Below are 20,771 nucleotides of genomic sequence, written 5' to 3' on the forward strand. Positions count from 1 at the left end.
GTGATCTGATATAGTTTGAACCAGGGTATAAATTCTCACAACTGACATCTAATGATTTTATTTTAAAGTAGTAATAATAATAATAATAAAGAAATAATAAAAAAACTTTAACGCAAGAATGTTCTTGCATATCTGTCCCAGTGTAAAAGAAAATATAAATCTTAAATACTAACACAACATGCGAGACATAATTTAAGATCATTATTTACTGCCGTGATAACCTGGTTAAATTCAACAACATGGCAAATGAAATAGAGATTTCGAAATTCATGAATGTTTATTTTATTTAAGTTTAATTAGTTTTAATACTACTTAATTTATGTAGATACAACTATGAAATGATGTCCTGTTGAAAGACAACGAATTGGCATGAATTTAGTTCATCCAGACAGTAAATTCAGATGGTTGAGCGGCTATAAACAATGACAAGAAAATAGCCTCCCCGTTCAGGGTTTATTATTATATACTATTATTATTTGTCCCTCTACCCACATAAGATGATAAAGTATTGCAGGTATAGTACTGGTAAGGTAAAATAATGCCCCTAAGGAAAATCCTCCCAAGAGTTGACCAGGTATTTTAATTGCCGATTAAAAAAAATTAATTATGTTTCTTTCTCTTACATGACTGTACATACCCAACACCTCAGTAAATATAATTCCTCCACTAATTGTATATAATTATTTTCCGCATAATTATACAGTACAGTTCAATCTGTTTTCGCTCCGTTTTTATACAGAAATTTCATTGTGATTGATTGAAAAAATAACAGAAACAGAAGTGGAGTACTGATCTGACCTTGGCAGATATTTTAAATACCCATATCACGTGAAACACTTCGCAGTGAGAATTTAAATTTTGTAGAGGATTTTAACTATTATTTCAGAGAACGTCGAGTGCTTCAATTACGCCATCTGTATATTGTATGACACAGTTCAGAACATCAGAAAATAAAATCGTTAATATTCGACAAGACATAGTTATTCAACAGTATCGGGGTGTGGGAACCAGTATAAACCAATCCAAATAAAGCTAGGACACACCCCTTTTGACGTTACGAAAACTGACGAATCATCTTCCACATTCAGAGTGATGTCACTTATAAAATGAGCCAATAGTAATTCCAGTTTGGTAATATCTTGGGCTACGTAAAAATGACATCATTTTCCATAAATGGTAAGCACAACCCACCATGCCAAATACGCACCAATAAAAATGAAGGGATGCAAATTATACTGGGCAGAGCTTCCTTGGCAAAAATGGGAGGTGGTTTCGAGTTTAAACCAATTAAATCTAGGCAGTTTACTATGTGAGATATTTATAATAATAATTGTTTATAATTGTAAAATTACAAGAAGTTGTGCCATATAAAATTTTAAAAACACTCCAGTAACTTTATGTATAAATATGTTAGATGAGCATCATCCTTTTAGTATAATGTTGGAGCGTGTTTTAGGACAAATGAAGTGCTGATTATTAGTTTTTATATACATTTATAGGATTATTTTTATTACAAAAATATACTCGGATTGCACCTAAATGAATAAGAACGGCTTTATACCAGCAATAGAAAGTAAAACTCAAATATTAGCTTATAGGCTAATAGCGCCAAATGATCATGCGACAAAGAGAAAAACCTGCCTAAACTGGGGCGGAAAGTCTGAGAGTTGTGGAGTTTTCAGTTTATCTTAAAATATCAATCATTGATTAAATGTCGTCATTACCAAGGTAAAGCTTCCAGTTTTTAAGGCCGATTCATGTCTGTCCTGAAGTAATGCGGAACTGTAGTACTTGGAAGAAAGTATAATATTACGGTGGCGTGTAAATTACTGGAGAGACCAGAGTTTCAGCAATAGTACAAAAGCAGTTATACACTAATACTGGGGCAAAGTAGGGTTGCTGTAACATTTTGAGGAAACGATCCACTCCTAAGTAAAATGATAAAGCACTCAGGATCCTTTAAATACATGAAAAATAACAATGCTACAAATACTGCACAAAGAATGACACGGAGAGGAAACACTTAACTTATTCAACCTAGAATAAAAATGAATAGATTTGCAACATGAAAGTCAGGATGTTTAAAATATTTGTTCCCTGCCATTCCATTTCGTAACGGCAGGTGGCAGCAAAGCAAAGGGCGCGTTTCTAAAGGCATTTTCCATGTTCCATCAGTGCCAGCCAGGATTGAATCCCACCACATCTGAATTCCAACAGTGTCCCTCTCTCTTTAAACTGCCCACAAGAATAAACTTCAGGAGTGCACATATACTTTATGAACGGCGTCAGCTGACATATCTCCTGCCTGTATTGCTTAGCTGATATTTTACCTGCAGCAGCTTACAAATCAGCCCATTTATTCACCAATTCTCTTCTCCTGGAGTATTATGACGTTGTGTAAGAATGAAATGAGCTCTTCGCCCCCTGAGAAACTTGCGGCTGCACCAACACACCAAACCCTTCCCGATTGGCTACAGGATGTTTGGACCTGGCCACTGCCCCAAGATACCCACTAGATCAACAGCCTCAGACAGGTATATGACTCATCACTGGAGACACCAGTTCTAGATCATCTTTATGAGATCATCTATTCAGTAATAGAAACAACCTGCACAGGTCCTTTACAACACTCTAGAATGTCCAGGGGGTGTGGGCAACCACAGAGGGTTATTTTTCTCCCTTTCTTCGGATTTTGGAATTTTTTTGTTTTCCTTTCCTCAGCTGCCAGTTGGCTTACTGGGTGGTAACAGTGTAGTACGCCATCATGTGTTTTGTCTTCTTTTTCATTTAGACCAACCATGCACAACTGCATCATTCAGTTGGCAAGAGCACTCCATAAAATAGTTTGAAATGAATTAAACACCCTGCTCAAGGACACAACAACAGGGCCCATCTTTGAAAGTGAAGTTTTAGTATTAAAGTTTATGTTCCGATTATGCTGTTAAAAATACCTTTAGAGTTCACCGTATTTTCAAAAACAGTATAATTGTATATTACGATACATTAGAAAGTATTTTTTCCTTAAATTTTGTTCTGGGGCAAATTTTCTTGGCTTTCACCAATCTTAGTCCGAAGTGGGCTGTTACGAGAACTTTAACAAAAAGCAATTAATTGAAATCCGACCTTTGCTCTGTGCTGATGTAGAGTTTAAAGTCTAGGAGAATGGAAAACTGGTATGCAGGGCATTCCACCAGAAGCAGGGTCAAAAAGTACTGCTCCACGCAGTGTTTCTGTTCCAGCTGAACTCTTTTATTTAATAAGGCTGTAGCGAGCTGACTTGATTCTCCTCATAAATTGGTGTGTCTTGCTAAGATCATTTAGAAGAGGTTTCTCTAGAGGTTTTGGTTCATTTCTCCTTTAAAATTATTTAAAAATGATTACAAAATGATTTTAAATCATTTTAAAATCATTTACAAATGATTACTTCATTCCTAGCTTTGAACTAAAGGATTGTTACACATTGATCTCAGACAAAAAGCCCAAGAAGTGATTAGCTATTGTAGTTAAATATTAATTTGTTCAGTTTTGTTTCAGAACAACAAAGTTGAATAAGAACTTGTTTTATTCAAATGGTGAGGTGGTTCAGCAAGTAGTACTGTTGAGCTCAGAGCTGTTCATGTTCACATTATTCTGCCAGTGTGCATTTTCTTTCCCTTTACTAAAATATAGTTGTCAGACTGTTTAGTGACTCCAAATCATCCTTATTATGTCACTGTGCACGTGTGTGAGTTTCCTTTCATGGAATTATTTGCTTTTCATTGAGAATTGCAACTCAAATGGGTAAACGGTGATAGAGTAAAATGACTGACAAACACTTCTTTGCTATTTTTTATAGAATCACACGTAAAATTATTATACACTATAATACAAGAAAGAATTCGGAAACAGACCAATGGAACTGTGTTAAAAAAATATATATATATACAAAGTGCCCTGAACAGAAAAGACGCCACACACTCGATGCAGAGCGGTGTTCCATCAGCAGGGGGCGCTGAAACACATGCAATTGGCGACCTACTGTATTCGTTTCCTTTCGTATTAAACTATACAATATTTCAACAAACAAATACGTCAAGCAACTTTTAAAACATATGTTGAAATGGACGAAGTAAGAACAAAAAAAACAGTCAAAGAAATCGATAAAAACTGATGAAATATTCAGACAAATGCGTCATTACCATTATTATTATTATTAGTTGACAATATCATGTAAACCCCATGATGACGTATGGGAACTGGCATCAGAGCAATACAACGACAAGAATTTAAATGCAGCTAATGACACAATTCAGCTCTCGTGCCCCGTGGACGGGATTCCGTTCCCCATCGTAGCCCGGCCAGCGCGGCTGTGACGTCACTGGTACGTTCGTGCGTCTCCGAAAAGAAAGTTCTGTAGTGCACTGACTTCCATCACATTCAGAGTCCACGTGTTACAGAACTTTGATTTCAAAAACAAATGGTCTCCACCCGTGCCTCGCAAAAGCCAAACAAATGATATCGACATTAAGTAGAAACTCAAGCCAATGTATTTAAACTAGTCGATATGTGTGTAAATAAACGAAAAAAAAGGTCATTACACACAGCACTTCATCATGCATTCATGCACATTCATTGCAGGTAAAAAGTAACGCATTAAAGCTCACGTCAAATAAGGAAACAAATGCTTTGAAGGATATAACCCTAAAACTACGAAACCTTAGGCGTTGGTGCAAAAAATGCTGCAACGTAACGCTATACGTCGAAGGGTTAATTAGTTGCCAGCGCCCTATTCGTTTTGACTAACTTATATAATTCACTTAACTATGCTTGTGCTCCACGAAAACACGCAACTCGGTTATATGACAAAGGAGGAGTGAAGACCCCTGACCGCCTGTTTACCTGCGCGGTCCACATCTGGACAGCACTTGCACATTAGATCAAGTCCCTGCAGTCGCCCTTCTCTGCCGACGTGGAAATCGGGGCTGTAGGACACAGCGCCGTGTGATTGGCTGCTGTCGGACGGGGTCGAAGGTCACAGCAGCTGCTCGAGCGTTGTTGAGCGCGAGGTCGTGTGGCGGTGTTACGTGTACATGGGGTTGTTTATGGAACGCAATGCCTTTTACACAAAGATATGTAGATTTTTTACACTGTCACTTTGCCTGTAACGACATAAATTAGTGTGCGACCCACGGAGCCCGTTGGTTGAAATTTCAGGGCAGTTTAGCTGTGCTCTGGTCTGTGCTTAAAAAGTCTGCTTTTTCTCCTTCGTTAGGAGTGAAAATTCATTTAAAAAATTGCCGATGTTGAACGTTCCCAGACAGCAGTTTTGGGGTCCAATATCGATGTAATTAAATTTCATTATATGGTTACATCAACCGTGACGGCATTTCAGAGGAAGTGGCATAAGCGTGTCAACCACACAGACCGCAATGCCAGTTGTTAAAACCACTGAAATAATTATTGTCCAGTGAATTTAGCATTTTTATACAATAACATAGTGGCTAGGGACCTGGACCGCCAATCTAATGGTTGTTAACTTGAGCAAGATAATGAAGCTGCTGATCTTTTTCTAGAAAATATTCTGCTATATAAAAAGGGCTAGCAAAATCATTCTAGACCCTTCGCACCCAGGCCACTTCCTCTTTGAACTTTTGCCATCCGGCCGGAGCTACAGAGCACTGAGCACCAGGAAAGCCAGGCACAAGAAAAGTTTCTTTCCTCAGGCCATCTACCTCATGAACAGCTAAATCCCCCCTAGAGAGTAAACCGGTGCAATACACAATGCTATTTATATTTATATTTATTTATCACATCATATCTCTTACTCACATTCCCTTGCATTTGTATAGAACATACCTGTACATACACATGTCTAGTGACTATTTTTGTATATTGGGTACTTTATATTTTTAGATATTTTTTATCCTTCATTCACATATCCTATCTTCTCATCTGTGTCTTGTCACTGTCATTCTGTCTGTGCTGTGGAAGTTTCTGTCACCAAGACAAATTCCTTGTATGTGTGAACATACTTGGCAATAAAGCTCGTTCTGATTCCGATTCTACCTGTAATATGTAAAAATTCTTGAATCAAGTGAAGTAGGTTGTGCTGGTGCCTCACAGCTCCTGGGCTACAGCTTTGGAACTGGATTCAATTTGTACCCTTTGAGCCTAAAGACTGCTGCTTTAACCTCTACACCACTGGCATGTCAAGTTCTTAATGCAAGCAGTCTATGATGTGCTGGCAAGTCCATCTAACAACTGGGGCACGGTTGATCCTCCATCATCCCCCTTATGTCCAAAGAGAGGGATCTTAAATCACAGCCTCAACAATGTGTACAGTACAACATGTGTACAATATTGTACCACAGTATAAGGACTGCACACAATAGGACCTGCTGGTCAGCAAGGCAAAGGCGAAGGATAACAAAGGTGATACTGAGGCTGTGAAGAGGGAATCTACATTGCTATGGATCAGGAGGAGTGAGTCATGGGTTCAGAAGGTGGCACTGCCTGATTAGATCCTTGACAAGGTTTTTGATGAGGTTTTTGTTTCTGTTTCTAGCAGCATTATAAGAAAGGAAAATATCTTTTCATGTCTAGGGAAGTTAATTGATTCTGCACACAAAATCTGAGGCAGATGTGACTATACTTGTACTATATCTATTCCAATTTTAACAAAATACATTTGTAATCAGAGGAAAATGTTTTTTATGGCTGTTTGCAATATACATATGAAAATTTTAAACTAATAGTACTGTTTAAAATATCGGTTTTGAAATACACATTTTTTTCTTCTGTAACTAAATCCTTGGACAGAAGATAGGTTATGGTACCATGTGGCTTTATGACCACATTTAATTGTTACACTGAAGAAGTGCAGTAGTAATACCCACAAATGTGTGGGGTGACATTTTGTGGATATTGATCGAAATCTCATACATTCCAGCTCTGATTGGCTTACAATACATCACATGGGCTCTCTCTGCCAATCAGAAAATAATGCGTCCTGTCTGTCATAGGGAAAGCACCGCCCACAATGGTGTGTCCTGCAGGCTATTATGCAAATATAACATTGTATCTCCTCCTCACAGGATACAATAAGTGAGATTTGATTCACATCAGGTTTTTTTTTAATCGTAAAAGAGAAAGCGTAACAGTTCTGTAATTTGTGTTGTCGGCCGTCACTAAGCAGGAAGGGATTTTATATTGAGTCTGAGTGAAACAGCTTGTTTTAAAAGCATGTTACTGTTGAGAATCTCTGAAATGCCGGATAGCTAGTACTAGACAGTTGTGTGCCGGTCGGACTGTCTCTTTGTTTGACTTGGCGAAGCGTGCTCTTTTGTTTGCAACTGTTCTTTGTCCAAAAGAGCCACTGACAGGCGCTGCTTTTACTCTTTTTGTTTCGATCTTATTTCACGATGCAATACGTGAAGAAGTACTTTTCGGAAGGACTCATCCAGTTTACGATTATTTTGAGCCTAATTGGAGTTCGCGTTGATGTACCGTTAGACTCCTACTTGAGCGGATATCTGTCGCCCCTCTTGGAGACGCACGCCGGTCAGAGTTCAGCCTACACACAGACTCCCTTCCACGCTCTGCGGGACACTTCCGACGGCCACAGCCTGCACGCGAAACGCGCCGACTTGGAACACTACTTCGCGTGCAGGCGGCTGCTGCGCGAGGTGCGCGCACTCGGCTCGCCGCGCTTCCCCACGCGCCTGAGCGCGTGGCTGGTGCAGCTGGTTCCTGCGGAGCCGGACAGCTCGGATTCGCGGGAGGCTTCGGGAGACGCCGCGCGGGAGGGCAGTAACGCGCAGGGCGGGAATGCTGAGGATGGCCACCCCGGCAGACCGCGTGGAGACCGGAACCAGGCTGCCGCGCGCGAGGAGGACACGAGGCCCAGCGCCATCCCGCCGGCTCACGAGCACTCCAAAGAGGTACTACTAGAGAGAGAGAGGAGCTGAAACGGAGCTCGGTGGCTATGGGGCGCTAGTTGTAGCCAAGAGTTAGTTGTTTTGGTGCGGCAGTGAAGATTCTGTGTTGCTGGTCTCTGCGTATTGAGAAAAAAGTTAAGAAAAGACCTACGTGTCGGGAGCTGGTTTCGGTTTCGCTCCTCGTGAGTCGAGACTCACACTAACTCGCCACATGGCAAAGACCGTAGCCCTGTGAGAACTGCACAACAACACTTTACAGTTTAATTAGTAACGTTTTAACATTGGAAAACCCTTTCTGGTCTTCATTTGTTAATGTTCTTAACGAATTAACGCTTTTTGGACAACATGAGTCGAGAGGCGCCTGCTGAAAGCACACACAGTGAGTGACAATGAACGTACGTCGTAGGTCTGCACGTGAGGTTTACCGGTATGGGGGGTCACAACCTCATCCCCCTTTGTCCTCCTGCACCGCAAAATGAAAATGGTACTCTGGGCTGGATCCAAACGGTTGAGTGCCAGGTGTGAGTGAGCCCATATCATATGCTTCCAGAGAGAGTCTTGTATAGTTGAGAGTATAGACAGAGTACAACGGCCTACAGACACTGAGGAACCCAGTGCACCTGTTGTCAGCACCGACTGCTTTGGTGCCATAACAGTCATGGATACATTGTAACATGAGAACTGAAATTGCCCAACCCATGTAAGTTCTGAGAAATCGGTCAGTGATCATCCACCCACCCGACCGTACGTTGTCAACGACTGCTTGTCCATTGCGCTTTTGTGGTAGTCTGGAGCATATCCCAGAAGCATTGGCTGTGAAATAGGGTGGGCCCTTCCAGTCACAAATTCTATATTCGATCAGTGGAATAAGAAGAAAGATTCCACTGTAAGAAAAGTGTGGGAAACCCAGAGGTACACGTGTTACTTAGTAATTACAGACCTTGTAAGAATGGCATTAGCCTTTGTTTAGTTGGTGCCTTTGTTCAAGACAAAGTCCTGTGATAATCAGGTTTACCCATTTATACACCAAAATGTTCTTACTGTTCCACTTAAGAGTAAGTACCTTGATCAGGGCTATTACAGCAGAAGTAGAATTTGAACCAGAGACCTTAAAGTTGCAATGAGACAGCCCTAAACATTATACCACTATCTGCCTATTGCTGACATTGAGTAAATTGTCATACCAGGTAGCTGTAACACTAAAAATTTATCAGCTGATTTATCTGGTTTATCTGCATTTCCAAAAACACACAATGTCGAACATTTTGCGCTCATACTACTTCAACGAAGCCAGTATGTTTATAAATTATACAGTGCAGAGATGGGTGAATTAGGCTTGTCTTTATTTCAACAACCCTGTTTTTCCTGTTTCTGACATAACTGACAAGCTACTGCAATGCCTTTGTCTAATACCTGTGCTGTATCTTCATAAGGAACTTAAGTCTATGTAAAGAATTAAGTTACCATACCATAAATATATCTATATATATCTAATTTCCAAACGATGAATATGTTGCCTTGTGTCTTGTTATTTTCAGAAAAACATGATCATTACACCATTGTGAACAACCAACACTCCCTTGAATAGCAGACTGAACCAGTAATTTTACCTAATTACATATGTTTGAACATGACCCATACTGTCACAGTTAAAGCTACAGTAGGCAATATGTAGTTCAGTTAATATATGACTCTTTCCACACATCAAATTTGGACTGAAATTAGGTTTGGAATTCACTGCTATTAATTTGGAACATAATGATCAAAGTAATTCTGTGACCCCTATTTCTTCTTTCACTATCCCACCTTACCTCAGGACTCACAGTCATGGTTATGGAGTCAGCAGGAGGACCGGACGGTCGCAGCAGATGAGACCGAGAGCCCAGAGCTGACCCAGCTGGCTCACAGTGAAGCACTGAATAATGAGGTGAAGAGCAGTAAAATGCATTCCAGTTCATCTAAGCTTTTTCACCTTATGCATCTGCTCTATTGTGAATTCTACAATCTTGGGGGGACTTTGAACTTTGCAAATGGTTTAGTAGTACAATTTCTTTAGCTCACAGTTATCCAGCTGTGATCTCATGTGTTGCATGTATCATGTAACTGCCTTTCAGAGTCTTCTTAGCAGCAATACACCCTTGTTGTCCCAGGCATTATCTGGTCCTGAACCCCAGGCCTCTGTTACGGGAAACTCTGAGCAGCAGTGGCTTGAGTTCCTGTCCATGTCCGGGTTAGATGTGAGTGTTTTCTTATTTATATTTCTATGAGTCAGTTCAAATTATGTCAACACCTTGCAAACAGAATCAAACTCAATTTTATACATCCAACGACTAGTGTGTCGTGTATTTAAAAAACAGCACCTGACAAGTGAATGAGACTGATCAATTAAATTAGTCATGAACCAAAGCTTAAGAGCAAGAGGGTGCATTTTCAGTGCAGTTACAGCTTTAATGTAAATAATAAATACCAATCTGTTATCAATATTGCTACTGTCTAGGGTTGAGGTGGTCTACAGCCTATCCTGTAAATATAAGGTGTGAGATAGGGATGCAGGATGCCAGTCCATTTGCTCACTCGCCCACGGGTAATTGAGTCACCAGTTCATCTGAAACACATCTTTGGATTGTGAGAAGAAAACCAGGGCACCCAGAGGAAAACCGCAGAGACATGGGGAACATGCAAGCTCCACATAGACTGTGCTGGGTTTGAACCCCAGGAGCTGTGAGGCAAAAGGTCTACCCAACATACTGCCCTTAAATCATGAGCATCTTTATTTTTTTGACAAAAGCAGGAATATTCACATTTTCAAAATTACATTCTCACATTCTGAGATTAATACATACATAACAAGTCTTTCCTCCTAGGATCTTGAGCCAGAAGTTCCTTTGCGTGTACCAGACCTGGTTGTGGACATGTCCAGGGCCATCAGCCACGATGTGAATCTGCAGGATGCTATGGTCAGAGGAGGTGGGACTGGGACTGAACTGGAGCGAGGGGTCCAGTCTGAAGTCAGAAGGGTGCTCAGATTGGAGTCTTTCAACTCCTCACACTCAGACTCTGCCTTGGGGGCTGGAGGCCTGCCCCCCAACTTTTTTGCCCTGGTAGAGAACAGCACACAGAATGGGACATCCAGCAACACCCTGTCAGGATGCCTTGATGAAGCTGTGTTTGAGCAGATCAACCTCCTGGGCTTAGGCCTGGAGGGCCTGGATACTATGGACATGCAGCTCCTGGAAGGTCTGGACTCAGATTCTGGGCTTTCTCTGAACTACAGCTCCCACAGCCCAAACTCGCCCAGCTTTTCAGAAGCATCGTCAGGAGATTCCTACAGTGAAACAAATGGGGCATCAGGTTGTGCCCATGAGGTAGACATCACTTGTATGGGAGCAGCAGAGGAGTCATATTTACAGTGGCTCCCTTCAGAGCTTGCAGAATGTGTACACCATGACCACACCTATAGCAGTCCTCTCGAGAGGAGTTCCCGTGACCTGCAGGACATGGTGTGTACAGGGACACACAGAGACATCAAGAAGGAGGTGCTGAGCGGAGGAGAGGAGGAGGTGGAGCTTAGCCGGGATGAGCGCAACGCACGAGCTCTGCACATTCCTTTCTCAGTGTCCCAAATCGTCAACATGCCAGTGGATGAATTCCTAGAGGTTCTAGACAAGCGTGGCTTCACCGAGGCCCAGGTGGCGCTGCTCCGGGACATCCGTCGGCGAGGTAAGAATAAGCTGGCGGCACAGAACTGCCGCAAGCGGAAGCTGGACGCAATTAGTGGCCTTGAGGGGGAGGTGGAAAGGCTGGCCCGCCAGCGGGACCGCCTGCTCAGGGAAAGGGGACAGCACAGTAAGTCCCTGTGTGCCATGAAGCAGCGGGTAGAGCGGCTATCTCAAGACCTGCTTTCTAGGCTTAGGGATGAGAGGGGCCGCCCCATCAACCCCAGCTGCTACACCCTGCAATGTGGCTCTGACGGCAGGGTCTTGGTCCTCCCTCACAGGCGTTCTTCGCTGCAGCCCAAATCACAGAAAAGAAAAAATGAAAAGAAGCACTGAAATCTAAATTGAACTTAGTTCTCCCGAGGATGGAACGTGTTACTTCAAGTTTCCAACCTTGATCACTGCACAAGGGGTTGGTAGATAAAAATGAATCAAAAGTTTTGTAAATATTTTTGTACATTTTGTTCTTGAATCTTGGATTGGGCACAAATGGGAAGGGACAGGGCTGTGTAGCAGAAACACTGGACTTTTATGCATAAAAAGGGGTTACCTGTTCCAAATGAACCTTCCAAATTTTTTTTTTTTTTTTTTTTTTTTATTTTAAATTTTATTTTAACCTTGTCATGTTTTGCAGCAAATTATAAGTGAATGTAGCCTTTAAAAAGATTGATATATATATTTTTTAATCTTCAGTGCGTTCCTGACATGAATACTAAGGACCCAGTCTTTGTGAAGTAACGTTGTTCTCACAGTGGGTCCACACCATTAACGCCCTTAAATGAATCTGCCGTTACTTCTGTATACCCTGCGTTTAATCCCCTCTGTCAGTCCAAGCAGATGCTGCAAGAGTGGTGAAATCTGGCTTACACCTGCAGGACAATGAGTAGCATACACCCTCACTTTAACCAGCCCAGTCATGAATAGACAGATACTGTTTTTTTGTCCAACCTTGCTTCCTCAGGTTTCTGTCACCTTAAAAAAGGATCATAATTTAATTTGTATTAGATGACTTCCTAAGCCCATTGATGTTGAATTGGAAATCATTTCCTAGTACAATTCCAAAGATTGGAGAAGCAACAACAGTTGTCTTGCAACTGTTTTTGGAGTAAAACCCTTCTATAAAAATGTGAAATGTTTCACCAACACAGATTTTTTTTTTTTTAAAAAGGAAAAAAAAAGTTGGAAAAACTGAGTAATTTGTGTGACTGCAGTGTTGCCTATCAGTATATAAATGGTTTTAAAATGTAACATTCATACATTTAGTTTAAATTTTGGTAATTTCAGTTCTTTCTTTTGGAGGGTTTCACAAAGTTATTTGTTCATATTGCTACACAATGGCATTTGTTATGCACTATAATGTTACATATTTTTATATGTGATGTAATTTTGTTTGAAAATATTGACATTGAAAAAGTAACACTTCAGTTAACTAAATGAAAATGAAGACTGCTCTGAACTAAGGATTTCCATGTAAAAGGCCTGTCTTTTTCCTGTTGAGCATCTATATGATTTCCTTCCTGTTTTTTTTTTTAAGTTTGTTAGGAAAATGTTTTTTGTCCAATCAAAGTAGCAAGCAGGTGTGTTTTGTGTGGGGAAAATAAGATAAGAGACAGCAGAAATATTTTTGTTGATTTAAACTCCATACATTGTACTGAAAATTTTAGATTAAATGCAGTCTGGTAATAGGAGAGTACAATATGTCAATTTAAAGCATAACTGTCTACGTCTACTTGTTAGCAAAGTATTGCCATTTGCTATCAACCTTTTCTTAAAGTCAGAGTTTTTGTGGTTCAGAGCCTTTCCTGGAAGCACAGGATACAAGACTAGTTAAAGCTCTACCTTAATAGCACCCCAGTCTTCCAGTGTGGCCACTCACACACTTAAGGGCAATTTATCATCACAGTTCTCCTGAAAACATATCTTTGGACTGTAGGGAAAACCAGAGCACGTGGAGGAGACCCACACAAACATAAGGAGAACATGCACACTCCACACAAGATTGAGCTAGATTTAAACCTATACCCGAACAGCCTAGAGTGAGGCAGCAGCCTAACCCCCTGTGTCACCCCTAATTACTGTAAATTATTTTTTTAAAACTGAAATCCATGTACAAGTTACAAATTGATAACTAATATATTCTTTCTAGTGGTCAGGTCAAAGTGGCTCCATCCTCCACCTAAAAATACCAAATAACTTGAATATACATTTTTCTCTGTTACTCAACTGTGAAAGAGATTACAGTACTATTCCAAGGGGAACTTGAACATGTATGTCTTTCAGTTATCTACTGTGTGTGTGCACGTGGTGATTTTGGTTTAACCTGAGTTGAGGTTGGCTTTGTGTTGCAGTTCTTTAATTTGATCTCTGTTCATATTAAAGATAACTATACTTTAGTTGACACTGAGAGTGGAGTGGTGAATAATTTTTGAGTGTACTTCCTGTTTTTTGGATTTTTTTGGAATGTTTGTAATAAAATATTCATGCCTAAATAAGAAGCTGCTTTTCATGATCTTGTCATGTTTCTATTGGAATATCTATGAATTCAATCCTGTGCATCAAGAATTTTTGAAACACTTAAATTTGTGTTTGACTCATCAAAACATGGCTGAAAATTACAAACTTCATTCTCTCCACATTTTTACAGTTTAGGTGCTTGATTTCTGTTGGCCCTGATTCCCCTCCAGGTAGAAATTTACTTGTTGCCATCCACTGTTACAGGTGCATGGACGTTCCCCTAAAGAAAACTCACATCTGCTGGAAATCGGGCCTTTGTATTTGTGGGATGAGGAGAGAACGACAGTCCCCTCTGCATTGTATGTACTTGTTCTTCTCAGGTGAAGTACCTTGAATAAGGTCTGATTCAAGGCCATCACTTTGATCAAGGTGGTTAAGTCTTTTCATAATAACCATGGTTGAATATGCTATTATGAGTGACGCTTTGATTGCAGAATCACTTACACATTGATTTACTAAAAACCTTAACATTGTACTCAAATTTTTCCAGCATCTGAAAAGAAGAATTTATGCTGCTGATTTTCCAGATACCCACATTCTCTTATTAGGTAATTAAAATTATATAGCGGAGTAAAATATGTGCTTTTCTTCATTAGTGTTACTCCTCCTCAAATTGTTTTTCAGCGTATTGTAAGAAGTTCAAGTTCAAGTTGTTTTTCTCATTCCTCTATATAGCTTGTATACAGTGAAACAAAATGTCATTTCTCCAGAGTCCATGGTGCAACACAGAACAGGAGTACAAGACAGTAAATAAATACACAGGACAGGATGTGGATGTGGACATGAGCTGTGACCTGTGGGCAGTTTGTAGTGTATGGAGTCATGCTGTGTTAGCTGTTTGACTGTGCCAGGTAAGTGTTGGGAGGCAGCAGGTTGTTGAGTAACCTGACTGCCTCGGGGAAGAAACTGTTGCGGCATCTGCTGGTGGTGGCCCGGATGCTCCTGTACCTCCTGCCAGATGGCAACAGGGCGAAGAGCCCATGAGAGGGGTGAGAGGGGTTGTCCACAGTGCTGGTGGCTTTGCGGATGCAGAGGTTTTTGCATGAGGTGTTGATGGTTGGTAGAGGGACTCCGATGATCCTTTCAGCTGTTTTTACAACTCGCTGTAGGGTCTTGCGGTCAGAGACTGCAATTCCCGTACCACACGGTGAGACAGCTGGTCAGGACGCTCTCTATCGTCCCTCTGTAGAAGGTGGTGAGGATGGCAGGGGGGAGTTTGGCTCTCTTCAGCCTCCGTAAGAAGTGAAGACACTTCTGGTCCTTTTTGGCTAGGCAAGAGAGTCCAGGAGAGGTCCTCCATCATGTGCACGCCAAGATACTTGGAGCTTTTGACTCTCTCCACAGTTGTTCCATTGATGTGCAGTGGTGAGTGGTCTACTCGGGTCCTCCTGAAGTCAACAATCATCCGTTTAGTCTTATGAACATTAGGAGATAGACTGTTGTCTTTATACCATTCCACGAGCTGGTTCACCTCCCCTCTGTATGCTGACTCTTCATTGTTGCTGATGAGGCCCACAACTGTATTGCTGTTCGCAAACTTGATGTTATGATTTGAACTGTACTTTCTAAGAAGACAAAGTTCTGGCCCTATTTTACTTTTCTGTCTCTCTTCCGTGTGATGAGACGTCTCTCATAACGTTGCGATGTACAGACGGTTTGGTAAATACAAAGTGGCTGCGGTCTGCCGCACGTGGAGGTGAATCTCCTTGGCCAGCAGAGGGTTAAACGCTCAACCCTACAATAAGTCACTAACTTCCGGTTTCCGACGCTACGTGCTGAGCCGGAAGTACTATTAGAAGGCGTCACCCTTTTTTACGCACGGATCCTGGTTGTTTTTACGAACAAGTGACATGTGGAAAAAGTGAAGTGTTAAAAGTTGCTGCAGGCAAAGGCAGTGTGCGGCGATATCCCGCGGCTAAGTTTCTGGTGTATGGAGCCGGACGTGTTTCAGTTCTGTTCTCGACCGCTAAGTGCTAAACAGGTTCTGTGCTGTGTTTGGAGGCGCGTGGCCAGTTGAGTTACCTATAAAGGAAACGGTTTTTGGCGCGTGTTCAGGGAGTGTGCGACACGAGGAGTGGCGCGAGCTGCACACGGGTGTGTGCACGGCCTGCTCTTTATTTTGTTTAGGTTTTTTTTTTTTTGTGCGGACGGGTGAGTATATTTGCATATATACTGACTGAGACAGAGCTCTTCCCGACTCTACTTTCTTTGATACGTAGTTACCGCGTGGTTGAGAGATGTATTCTTAGACTCGCATTGCAAAAAAGTGTTCCGGTCGACTCACTCTGTTAGCTTTTTTATTTGTCCGTCAAATCTCCACTCCAGTCCAGGTGATTCCACATGAGTCCGTTTATTAATTATGTACTTTTCCAGGTGAACGGTAATGGATCATGTCTCGTAACCTTTTTTTGCTGAATGTTACTTTTGAAAGGTCAGTACTCCTCCACTCGTGGTTCGCTTCCGATACGGAGGGGACATCTTAGTTTTAATATGATTAAAACGTGCTGTTACTATTTTATGATGTGATGTGGTGGGTAAGCAATCTACACGGGACAATGTTGGTCTGATGATGGGTTTTCTCTGGAGTTATTTAGTTTCTTTCCCGCTTCTACTGTAATTTCACAGCCATGAACATCATATGGAGAGGCTATGGCCTGGGAAAAAGTGCTGTACTCACACCGAGACATTCAAAATTAAACTTTTCCTTGTTTTCTTGTTACTGTACATTTTCCCATGCTTTTGAATCTGAACAAGCCAAATATGATAACCATTTTTGTGTCAGATTTTGAGAAGCATGGCCTCAGGAAGCCTAAATTTTTGCCCGCAGAAACTTAAATAAAACTGCTAAAAAAATGCCTTGGGTAACAGCAATTATCTAACTTTTGAACTAAGTAACATAAAACAATAGTTAACATGTCAAATGAAAGTCAATTAAATGTACTTCTGATAAACATTGAGTATTTCTCACAATGTTAAATTGGAAAAATTACTGGAAACTGAAATTATATGTTTCAGTTTTATACTTTTCTTGACTATCAAATGTAATTTGGCAAGGCTTACATTATTTTGCAGTATTTTCCTTACTTCTGAATCTTGGTTTCTATATTTTAGCATATTATCAAGTTGTATAATGAGAAATAATTTTCACACCACACTGATCATCTGAATTACTAGTACTTTCATATAAGGTTATGACTGAGTATTTCTTATGTGCCTGAACAAGCACTGAAATTATACAAGCTTGGAAAAGCAAGACAGGCTTGCCTAAACTTGTCCAAAATCTTGACCAATACGTGGACTATAAAAGTACCTTCATTCATCAACACAAATCACACTTTGGAAAATATGTAAAGTGAAAGGATGCAGTAATTAGAGCACAGCATTAAGAAAGGAACGCTGCGGTTGCATTATAATTATTCCAGAATCTGAAGATCCTGACCAGGACAGGAAGAAGCAGGTCTCAGTTCACCTATCTACAACACCAGTCACTGAAACCTTTCTTGTAGTCTACCCCTCTTCTCCCCATAAGTGGTTCACAACTCCTAAGAAGCAGACAAGCTTTCCAATACTTCCTTTACCTGCAGACTTTACCTGAAAATGCTGGGAAACCTGCAGCTCAGAAGCTATCATATGACACTATTAATTTCATTATGCCTTTCTGGCAGATAGTTCACAGGAAGACACTGACCAGACAAAATGCAATGCTGCATTTTATGAAACTCCATGACAAGCACAGAACTCTAATGAAAATCAAGGGAAGACAAAGTGACCCAGCGAGGAAAAGAGTAGAATGTGCTAGAATTTGACAGTCTGTTTGATATAGGCGCTCCAAATGCATTTCATGCAGAAGAGCATAAAAGATTACTTAACAAAGAGATAAAAGATGAGGACATAAAGTTCTACATAGAACAAAGAACTGACAGAAAAGCTCTCAACTTGGGGAAGCCCTCTTGCGATTGCATGTCTGACCGGATACAGAAATCCTTGCCTTTTTTTGCTTCTCCTCAAAAGTCTGAATGTAGCTGAATCATGCCAAAGTCATGCAAATACAGACATGCTCTTGTCCTTCACTATGTCATATTGTATTTCATGTTTGGTGCAAAATGACAGCTAATTCCAATATGCTACATACTGGCAATAAAGGTTTCTGAGTAGAGTTATAAGACAGGTTTTTTGCATTTTGAACAATTTTCTATGACAGTGATTTTTTTTTTTTTTTTTTTTTTTTTTTTTAAAAATTGTCAGCTAAAATATCCACATGTATTGCATGCTTTGAATTAATTGTCAGATGTACATTTTTAAAGCCATGGGCAAGAAACAGACAAGCAAATCCAGGAAGGAGATGGAACAGCCAGAAGAATTTGTTGTGGAGAAGGTCCTTGACCAGCGTATTGTCAATGAAAAAGTGGAGTACCTCCTAAAATGGAAAGGCTTTTCAGAGTGAGTATGCTTATAAAGACTTGTGCATTATTTGATACTGGGACATGTGCTGTAGTGTCTGCAATTTCCTAAAGTATGAATGGGTGAGCACCATGATGATATGTAAAAATGCTGTGAATTTTAAAGGCTTTTATTTGACTAGATGGTAACTTTTTATACATTATATTTATTCTAGGTTGTTTTAAAATGTAGTAATTGACTGCTTTTCCTTCAAGTTCTGTGATATCCCCTCCTTAGAGCAGACAACACTTGGGAGCCAGAAGAAAATCTTGATTGCCCTGAGCTCATTGAGGAATTCCTGGCTTCTCAGAAGTCTGTTGCGGAGAGACCAGATTCCAATAAAAGAAAGCAGTCTACAGATGAGATGGAGACAGAAGAGGCTAAATCAAAAAAGAAGAAGGACCAAGTGAGTTTTCATTCATACAGTACAAGTAGATGTATTGTTTGCCCAAATCCATGCAGCACTGTAGTACATGTATGGCCATTCATGGTGCCATTGAATTGTCTGATTTTCATTGGTTTGAAGGGAATAGTCCAGATGTGTTGGGGGGGAAGGTTGTCATTTGCTGTACAAAACATGAAATATGACCCCTGCTCTGGGACAGTCCTTGTTTGTGATTCTGATGTCCTCTGATACAGAGTGAAAAGCCCCGTGGATTTGCCCGCAACCTGGAGCCTGAGCGCATCATTGGGGCCACAGACAGCAGTGGAGAGCTCATGTTTCTCATGAAATGGTGGGGCAGCAGCATTTGTAGGTCACAAAAGCTTGTCAAAGTAGATAACAAGAATTTAAGAATTAATTCTGTTAAGATTATGAAGGCTCTATTCTGAATAATAAAATATTTCTACTACAGTATTTTTTAATATTCATCTTTACTGTATGTATATGCTTTTGGATTTGGAGACAAGAGTTCAGCCAAATAAAAGCAACACTGTTTCTTTCTAGTATTAGAATAATCCACATTTGTGGATTTATGCTTGAACAGTACTTCACATGTTCAGTGAGCCATATTTCAGAAGGTAAGCAAAATTCTCTTTATGCGGCATCCTGCAGGAAGGACTCTGATGAAGCAGACCTGGTACCTGCAAAAGAAGCCAATGTACGTTGTCCACAGGTTGTAATTGCTTTCTATGAAGAGCGTCTCACCTGGCACTCCTGTCCTGAGGATGAGCACCAGTAGTTTCTCACCTTTATTTGTGACCCTTCTTGTTCTTTTATTCTTCGTATTTTTTTGATTACGAAGTTTAGTTGAGGAACAGAGCAGCCACTTGAATGGTTGTATTTGCACATATTTCAGTCCTGGTACATGGCTGTGAGTTGTCTTTACAAGATAAGGTGGGCTGTAAATGTGGAGTGTTGGAGAAATTATGAATTACTACTTTTTGTGAGAGTAAGTGGGCTGTAGTAGACGTTTAGGTGTCTTGTTTTGCTTTTTTTCTTTTTTCTTCCTCTCATTAATGCAGCTCTGACTGCCCACGGCTGAAGTGAAGTTGTCTTCCTACTATTGGTTGACTGAGTTACCTCGAATTAGTATGATTCAGTTTATACTAACTGCTTTTTTTCTAACCCATATATCGATAAGCTTTTCTTTGTAGACATTGCTCTTTAAAGGATTTTTTAAAGTTTAGTCAGCAGTTGAGCCTCTGACCCAGTTTGAATATCCGTTTTCCATTCCTTGCTTGTGTTTTAAAACACATATAATTTGCTAACTCATTTACAGCCTCTTCCATACTTGAATCCTGCCTGAACAGTAACACTGTAAATTTGCTTTTGTAAATATTTTCTCTACTGTTTATATGCTTAGATTGTAACACTACCTTTTTGACTGTTGGAATAAAGTGTTCAGTTTTCCTGCTAAAGAGAATTCTTTTAATCTGTCACTAGTGGTTCCTTTCTTCACCATGGGGGATTTACTAAGTGCTAGGGGCCTCATTCTGCTTTAACATGTTAAGATTTCCCTTGGATGACTGTCTTTGGGGAAAACTGCAGTTACTTCTGCCTTTACTATGCTGCAGTTAAGGTCTTCATACAAGATGTATGATGTAGAATATAGCAACAAAATTACAATTTTTATGTTTCATAGCGGATAAATTCTATATATGAGGTTAGATTTAAAGAATTTTAAGATGACAAAAACACATTTTTCATAATCCATTGTTCTTGTATTCTGTTCTGATCTTTGAG

The 20,771-nt window shown here is 40.4% G+C and overlaps 1 protein-coding gene across 6 annotated transcripts; it reads left to right on the forward strand.

The window, feature by feature from the left end:
* Positions 1-7,044: 7,044 nt before the first annotated feature.
* Positions 7,045-20,446, forward strand: LOC108933414 (chromobox protein homolog 3-like). Of its 6 annotated transcripts, none has more exons than XM_018750454.2 (8): positions 7,045-7,919; positions 9,733-9,843; positions 10,031-10,153; positions 10,781-11,636; positions 18,451-18,586; positions 18,824-18,992; positions 19,226-19,320; positions 19,641-20,446. In XM_018750454.2, the coding sequence occupies exons 1-8, from the start codon at positions 7,401-7,403 to the stop codon at positions 19,765-19,767; spliced, it is 2,136 nt and encodes a 711-aa protein (XP_018605970.2). In that variant the 5' UTR covers positions 7,045-7,400; the 3' UTR covers positions 19,768-20,446. The 6 variants fall into 6 exon arrangements, with proteins under 6 accessions (XP_018605970.2, XP_018605971.2, XP_018605973.1 ...); XM_018750455.2 differs by having other exon boundaries at positions 10,067-10,153; XM_018750459.2 differs by lacking the exons at positions 7,045-7,919; positions 9,733-9,843; positions 10,031-10,153; positions 10,781-11,636 and adding exons at positions 15,917-16,297; positions 16,520-16,577.
* Positions 20,447-20,771: the final 325 nt, after the last annotated feature.

The sequence above is a fragment of the Scleropages formosus genome, chromosome 23 (genome assembly GCF_900964775.1).
Source record: "Scleropages formosus chromosome 23, fSclFor1.1, whole genome shotgun sequence".
In the NCBI taxonomy this organism is placed as follows: Eukaryota; Metazoa; Chordata; class Actinopteri; order Osteoglossiformes; family Osteoglossidae; genus Scleropages; species Scleropages formosus.